We start from the raw sequence: 7,913 nt of genomic DNA on the forward strand, positions 1-7,913 counted from the left end.
TGGCCTCACAGGATGCAGCCTCAGGTAAGCCCGGCAAACTTTACCCCTCCCGACCCAACCCCTGGTCCTGCAGCACTGTGCTGTTGCTATGACAATTATGTGACCAAAGCAACTGGAGGAAGGAAAGGCTTGTTTGGCTTGGAGTTTGACAGTGAAGTCCACTGGGGTGGGGAAGGCATGGTGGCAAGACTGTGAGGCAGCTGGCCACATGGCCTTCCTGGTCAGGAGGCACAGAGAGAGATGATGACTGGTACTCATCTCACTGTCTCTTTATTTAGCATGACAGCCCAGCCCATGAGATCGTACACTCAACATATAGGGTGGCTTTCCCATCCTAATTAACCCAGTCCACAAATTCCCTCAGAGACATGACTAGAGGCTTGATTCCATGGTGATTATAATGCCTATTTATCATGATGATCAAGGTTAATCATCACAGCCACTGGAACAGTGCCTCTGCCCACAGCACTGGCCATCATCAGACAATGTATGGTCGTTCTGAGTTTTCATAGAGTTATTTTATAGAGAAACTCCATTTCTTCATTCATAGATGCTTTCCTCAGTGAGCTACCTTGTATTGGGTGTTTCTTTTGCTTGGGCTTCTTTACCAAATAAGTCACTTTTTTTTTTGTTTTTTTTTTTTGTTTTTTTTGTTTTTTGGTTTTTTGAGACAGGGTTTCTCTGTATAGCCCTGGCTGTCCTGGAACTCACTCTGTAGACCAGGCTGGCCTCGAACTCAGAAATCCACCTGCCTCTGCCTCCCAAGTGCTGGGATTAAAGGCGTGCGCCACCACTGCCCGGCCTAAGTCACTTTTTAAATAATCTTGCCATCTGTCTTAGTTAGGGTTTTATTGTTATGAAGAGAGACCATGACCATGGCAACTCTTATAAAGGAAAACATTCCATTGGGGCTGGCTTACAGTTTCAGAGGTTTAGTCCATTATCATCATGGCGGGGAGTGTGGCAGGGTGCAGACAGACGTGCATGGTTCTGGAGAGGTAACTGAGAGTGCTACATCTAAATGGGCAGGCAGCAGAAAGAGAGAAACACTGGGCCTGGCTTGAGCATTTGAAACCCCAAAGCCCTCCCTGCAGTGACTGTTTCTCCAACAAGGCCACACCTACTCCAACAAAGCCACACCTCCTAAACCGTTTTAAGTAGCACCACACCTTAATAGCCAAGTACTCAAATCAATGAGCCTATGGGGGCCATTCCTATTCAAACCACTATACCATCAAATAAAACTATGAAGTAATTTGAATGAGCTGCTTTCCAGCCATATGTCTGTTGATTGAGTCTCCTGAATGCCAGGCGATGGGCTACTTGGAGCCAAGATTCAGCCACCTACCAGCCCTGTATAGGCAGTGATAGGTGGTTTCTCTCTGATTGTTTCTTTTTTAACAGCTGAGTAGAGGCCTAGGAGATCTAGCTTGCCTAGCATACTTGAAGGCCTGGATTTAATCCCCAGTAGCACATAAACTATGTACAGTCCCAATTCTTTGGAGGTGGAGGCAGGAGAATTGGAAGTATGAGGTCATCCTTGCTGCATAGTGAATTCATGATGGGGGAATGGGGATACAGGAACGAGGTCTTTTTCTCTGTTGGTTGAAGAATTGAAAGGTAATAAAGAAGTCACCAGAAATCTCAGAGAATCCCAGCAATGCCACCATCTGACACTAGGGGAGATCAGCATCCCTTCCTGGGGTTCTAAGTCTTATTAATAAACAGAATTTAAGAGCAGATGCAAGTGACAGCTTGGGGACAAAGAACAGACTCAAAAAGATACTTGAGACTAGCTAGAGTTTCAAAGGAAGACATGGAGGCAGGAAAAGATGGAGAAGAGCTGGTGTGGAGGCCAGTCACTTGACAGCTGGCAGCCAAACTGTAGGCAGCAAGGAGAAGCCCATGGTGTGTGTTAGGTAGTTTAAAAGCATACTTACTGTGCACACACAGACATACATACAGACAGACAGACAGACACACACACACACACACACACACACACACACACACACACAGCATACTTAGGCCCTGACAAAAGAATAGAAGCAGAAGAAATAGTTATGCCCTTCTGAGGCAGGGCTCTAAAAGGCAGGCAGATCCAGCGGAACCTCACAGTAGCTCATAGGGACTGAATTAGAGAGCCATAATTCTGGGATGGAAAATTATATTCCAGTGAACCTGCATTCCTAGGGTGGTCCCATCACCAGATCACCCTCTGCCCCAATCAACTCTTAAGGGCATGTCTCCACCTAGCGGTAGGTCTCATTATTTACTGTAACGTGCTTTAACGCTTGCAGCCCTGATAATGGGTGTCTGGGGGTATGAGAGCTGTGCCCAGTCATTCCCACTCCTCTTCTGGCTCTGAGCAGGTTTACATGTGACGACGTAGACTTCAACCTTCGTGTGCACAGCGCTGGCCTCCTGCTCTGCCGGTTCAATCGCTTCAGTGTCATGAAGAAGCAGATCGCGGTGGGCGGGCACAGGTCCTTCCACATCACATCCAAGGTGAGTAGAGCAGCACTGACAGGCAGGTGCGCAGGCCAAACCCGAGTTGCCCTGGTATCAAAGCTGAGAGGAGGAGCCTGGGGATGAGGGAGTGATGCCTTATAATTTAAGAGAGTCAGAGCATGGGGCACTTGGTACCAAGCCTTGGGAGCCACTCTCACTCTCCAACATTGCCTAGCATCCAGTGAGAAGCTGCATAGTACAGGAGCAAGCCTTTCCTGTGCACTCCTGCCCTCCCACCCAGGCAGGGGATAGCACACTAGACTTTTCTCCACACCACTAGATAGCACAGCCTAAAGAACTGTTAGCTTCGCACACCTGGCTAGCTCAGTGGCCACATTTGTCTGCCCAGAAGCCAGGGTCTAGTGAGAGAGATGTGTCTGACTACAGTTGTCCTAGCTGAGCAGACCCAGATGTTGAAGAAAAACCAAAGTAGATACTCCATAGAAAGCCAGGTAAAGTGGCCAACCCCTGGCCGAAGGTCCCTCTGGTTCTCATTTATAATGTCCTGTCTATCTTGAATCGTCCTGGTGTGTGCCATCAAGTTATCCTTTCCCAGTGTCTGTCCTTCCTAGTCTTCACCACTTCCTTGCAAATTGTCCTAACCTGATCTGGAGCACATCTGGATCCAGATAATAGTACCACACAGCCACCCACAATGTTGGATGGTCAGAGCTTTCTCAGAAACAGAAGCCCATCTCAGAGTAGCAGGACTTTCAAGTGTGAGGCTCGTTCTATCCAAGAACTTGAAAACCAGTGAGTTAAACCACTGCCACTTGATGTTTTAAAAATCGAGTGTGTTACACTTGTTTAACTTAGTAACCACTGAGATCTTTCTACCAGAGACCCTGATGTGCCTTTCAGATTCTTAATTTTTTTTATTTCCTCATTCTTGTTTTTAAGCTCTCATGTTTAATTTGAGTGTGTGTGTGTGCTCACGTGAACTACAGTATACATACAAAGGTCAGAAGACAACTCTCCTTCCACCATATGGGTCTTTGGGATTTAACTCAGGTCATCAGTGGTAGTAAGTTCCCATACTTGCTGAACCAGTCCTAGGTGGTTGTTATTGTTGTTGTTATTGTTGTTGTTGTTATTATTATTTAGATCTTTATCCTACCTAGAACATGATCTTAATTGCATGTTGATTAAATATAGGGAAGCTACTGATATATTTTAAAAACTTTTCATGTCACTGAAATCACTTATTTTCATTTATTTTGTCAGATATAATCTACTGTAGCCTGGTAGTCCCTTCTCTCTCAGGTATGCAGCTGAGGAAGAAGTCAGCCATACTCAGTGAAGCCCCACTATTAGAAGCACCATGGAGCTGAATGAGATGTCACAGGGTGACCCAATGTGACAGCTGGGTGATGAGGAGTCTATGGGTACCCTGGAGAAAAAAGCATAGGGTGCCGGGAAGAGCGGCAGAAAATAGAAGTTTCTGTGACTTGGCCATAGGAAACATTTAGACTTTGCTGTAAGAGTGACAAGAAGCCAAAGTCCCAAGAATAACGTGGCATGGCCAGGCTTAGTCCAAACAACAGCCCCGTTTGTCTGACACAGTTCGCTATGTTAGCTAGCTTTTGTGTCCTGTGGGAGAAAGGCTAGTGGAGCAGCTTAAGGTAGAAAGATTTCTTTTGGCTTCCAGCCTTGGGGATTTCGGTAGTGGAATTGCCGTAGTGGAGATGGCAGGGTTGAGGGTTCAGCCTGTGGTGGCAGGAGTGTGTGACAGAGCTGTGCATATGGTGGTGGGCCATGATGCAGAGAGCAGGGGAACTAGGGGTTGGGCTATAGCCTTTAAAGGCCTGCCTGTAGGATCTACTTCTACCAGCTAGGTACCACTTCCTGAAGGGTCCGCAGCCTCCCCCAACAATGCCAACCAGGCAGGGAACAGCAAGTCCTCAAAACTGTCAGAGAGGGTATTACAGAGTGAAACTATGGCAGAACCATTAATGGTTTCCAGCAGTGGTCCTGGTTTCGGATTTGTTTATCGAGCAATCTCTGGCCACAGTAAGGCAACTGTTCTGGTGGTAGAGTAGGAGCTTGTGGGTGGATGGCTGAACAGTAAGGTGGAAGGGTTGTGGGGGAGGATGTAGAAAGGATTTAGGGGTCAGGGAGAATCTGGTTTCCTCTGGAGCAGTGGTTCTTAACCTTCCTGATGCTGCAACCCTGTAGTCCAGTTCTCCAGGTTGTGGTGACCCCTCCCCCCCCGGCACAAAATTATTATCATTGCTACTTTAAAACTGTAATCTTGCTTCTGTTATGAATTTTAATGTAACTAGTTTTGGAGACAGACGTTTGCCAAAGAGGTCACGACCCACAGGTTGAGGACTGATACTTTAAAAGCTCCTGTGGCATAGGCTCTGAAGGAGAGTTTCCAAGGCTCGCATGTGCTTTTGTGTTCTGTGAACCAGTTTTCTCCATGGAATGATCAGGATATACAAATCAGTGGGGTCTCATTATTCAGTTTTTGCAGGCTTGTTTTGGTGAAATGTGTAGTGTGGTGTGTGTGTGTGTGTGTGTGTGTGTGTGCTCACACATGTGTCAGCATACAAGTGAAGCTAGTTGTTGGAGGTTGATGTTGGGTGTCTTGGACTGCAGCTCTCTGGCTTATCCTTTGAGATACCATCTAGTACTAAACTCAGAACTCCGTGATTGGCTGGCCTAGCTGGCCCGTGACCTCTAGGGATGCTCCCCCTGACTTGTCCCTTTCCCAGCCCTGGGATTACAGATATGTGTGACCACACCTAGCTTTTGCATGGGTGCCAGGGATCCGAGCTCAAGACACAGCAAGCGCTTTACCAGAGACATCTCTGAAGCCTGTCCCTCTTCCTGGCAGGTGTCTGACAGCTCTGTGGCCATTGTGCCTTCCCAGTACATCTGTGCCCCGGACAGTAAGCATACATTCCTGGCAGCTCCCGCCCAGCTGCTGCTGGAGAAATTCCTCCAGTACCACAGCCACCGCTTCTTCCCGCTGTCTCTGAAGAACCATGGCCACCCCGTGTTGTCTGTAGACTGCTACCTTAACCTGGGTCCTCAGGTAACTCAGCTTGGAATCCATAGAACAGGTGATGGAATACCAGGATTTTGAATCATAATTAGTGTCCCTCAGGGATCCATGTAGATCAACCCAGGACTCCGTGGGTAATGGGAATGTACGTGCATTCACATCCCTTGCATAAGCTGCTGTTACATTGACATTAACATTACTGATGTAATCCTCCTACCCACTTGGAATCACCTCTAGGGGGCCTATCTGTGGGTCCTGAGGCTGACCTGTGCTCAAGGCTCAGATGCTCACCTTGCTTGACCTCTGCCAAAATAGAGGCGGAGGGTGCTGGGTTAGTCAAGTAAATGTTAGGGATCAAACCCAATTCTGGTGGCAAGGCATTCCTGATTCAAATCAAATTGATAAATTGGAATAAACCTCCCAGAGCCTGTTTTCAGAGGATGTGATTTGGAAATATGATGACTGTCTTTATCCCAAGCCCCGCCTTCAGCCTGACCAAGCACCAGGTGCTTGCTAGATACTAGTCCCACTGTGGCCTAGTACTTCCTAGAAGATAATGCTTCTCCTGGGCTCCTTCTCTTTCAGATTTCTGTGTGTTATGTGAGCTCCAGGCCCCACTCCTTAAACATCAGCTGCTCTGAGATGGTGTTCAGCGGGCTCCTGCTGTACCTCTGCGACTCTTTTGTGGGGGCTAGCTTCTTGAAGAAGTTCCACTTCCTGAAAGGTACCCTATACTCCTAGCCTGGACCTGGATTTGATTGGCCACTGTCACCTGGCGTCTCTGATGACAGGACCTTAGGCCTGATACTTTTTTTGCCAGTGGGTAAACTGAAGCTCAGAGAAGGAGAGTAACGGTCTCAACTCTCAAACTATCTTAAAGCTGGGACTGAACCCCAAGTTCATTCTCTCATATCTGTTCAGTAGAAACAAGACATTTTCTTTTTGGGGAATGGAAGGCATTTCATATGACTGTTCTTCTCCCTGGCCCCCAGGCCCCTTGTCCTTTATGCTGGTGCCAGGGGGTGGGCCTCAGAGGCTTCTACAAGGTTCAGAGTACCATGTGACCTCCTCCCCTTCTTCTCCGATCTTCCTCCTTTTCTCGTTTGTGGCTGGCACTGGAAATGGCTTGTAAACAAGTGCCCTGGGATCCCAGGCCTGCTCCATTTCCTTGCTGATGTTCCGTGTACCTTGCCTGTTTTCCTGCCCTCATTCATTTAATTAGCAGGAGTAGGGGGTCAAGGCTTTGCTCTCAGAACAGTCTTTGGGGCTCCTTGAGCCTAGGTTAGCTAAGAATGTGATCCCTCCTCCTCCAAATGATAAACTTACTTAAAAATGTTGAAGTAGGGTATTTTGGACTTAAAAAAAACCCCACTTTGATTATTTAGAAGTTTGTAAGCAATGTGATGTCTCACTGTGAAAAGGTTGGACACTCCTGCCAGACCTAAAAGGATGATTGAACACATGTAAGGAGGGAGGAAGAGGCTGGACAGAGCCTGGCAGATGGGTGGATTGCTGCAGGCCGGGAGCTATGCGGAAGGAGAATTCCTATGGCTGGGCATGTGGCTAAGGTGGGAGCTGCCCAAGGCCCATGTGACTGGGAAACAGGGTTGAACTGAGATAGCATGAGAGTCCAGGGCTGGAGCTGAGAGTGCCTTACTTGGGATCAAGCCCCCATCTCTCCTCCCCTTTTTCGTTCTGCTCCAGTCACCTTTTCTGCTCCTGTCCCGTCTTCCCAGCAGACCTGCCCACCATCCATGTTGCTGAGATTATGAATCGCTCAGAGAGGAGCAGAGGCCACTGGGCACTCCCACCCAGCTCTTTGGTTATTGTGAGTGGGGTCCCCACGTGGTGCTCTTGGGAGAACTCACCCCTTTCTCTCTGCTTGCCTCTGTCGTTGCCCTCTCAAGGAGCCACCTTGTGTGTGATTTGCCAAGACCGGAACTCACTCCGCCAGACCGTGGTCCGCCTGGAGCTGGAAGATGAGTGGCAGTTCCGGCTGCGGGACGAGTTCCAGACAGCCAATGCCAAGGAAGACAGGCCGCTCTTTTTCCTCACTGCACGGCACATCTGAGAGACGGACCCTGGCAGAGCTCCTGAGAGTGTGAGGTCGTCAGGACTCACCTGCCACTGAGGCTACCGAAGGTCCCAGACCAAGGGGTATAAGAACTCCAGCACACCCAGAGATGGTCATGCACAGCCTCTTGAGACGCATGTCACAATGTCCTGTGGCAGATAATGACTTAGAGTCACAGGCATGAGTCCTTGATAGGCAGGACTGAAAACCAAAGACTACTGTATTCTGGGCCTGACCACATGCCCTGAGCTATCTTGAAGTCCGTTATATGCAGAATGCAGTTTTGCTAAGTCTGCTGACGTTCATATGCTTCCATGG

At 48.3% G+C, this 7,913-nt stretch overlaps 1 protein-coding gene across 1 annotated transcript in view; it reads left to right on the forward strand.

The window, feature by feature from the left end:
* Positions 1 to 7,592, forward strand: part of Greb1 (growth regulating estrogen receptor binding 1) — a gene marked incomplete at its 5' end in the record, with an annotated part of 18,244 nt that extends 10,652 nt beyond the window's left edge. Inside the window, 4 exons of the mRNA XM_028772205.1 lie at positions 2,373 to 2,508; positions 5,351 to 5,551; positions 6,107 to 6,245; positions 7,429 to 7,592. Coding sequence (XP_028628038.1) covers positions 2,373 to 2,508; positions 5,351 to 5,551; positions 6,107 to 6,245; positions 7,429 to 7,592 — 640 coding nt within the window. The remainder of the gene's footprint in view (positions 1 to 2,372; positions 2,509 to 5,350; positions 5,552 to 6,106; positions 6,246 to 7,428) is intronic.
* Between the last annotated feature and the right edge of the window lie 321 nt (positions 7,593 to 7,913).

This window comes from Grammomys surdaster, unplaced genomic scaffold (assembly GCF_004785775.1).
Source record: "Grammomys surdaster isolate TR1022 unplaced genomic scaffold, NIH_TR_1.0 212, whole genome shotgun sequence".
In the NCBI taxonomy this organism is placed as follows: domain Eukaryota; kingdom Metazoa; phylum Chordata; class Mammalia; order Rodentia; family Muridae; genus Grammomys; species Grammomys surdaster.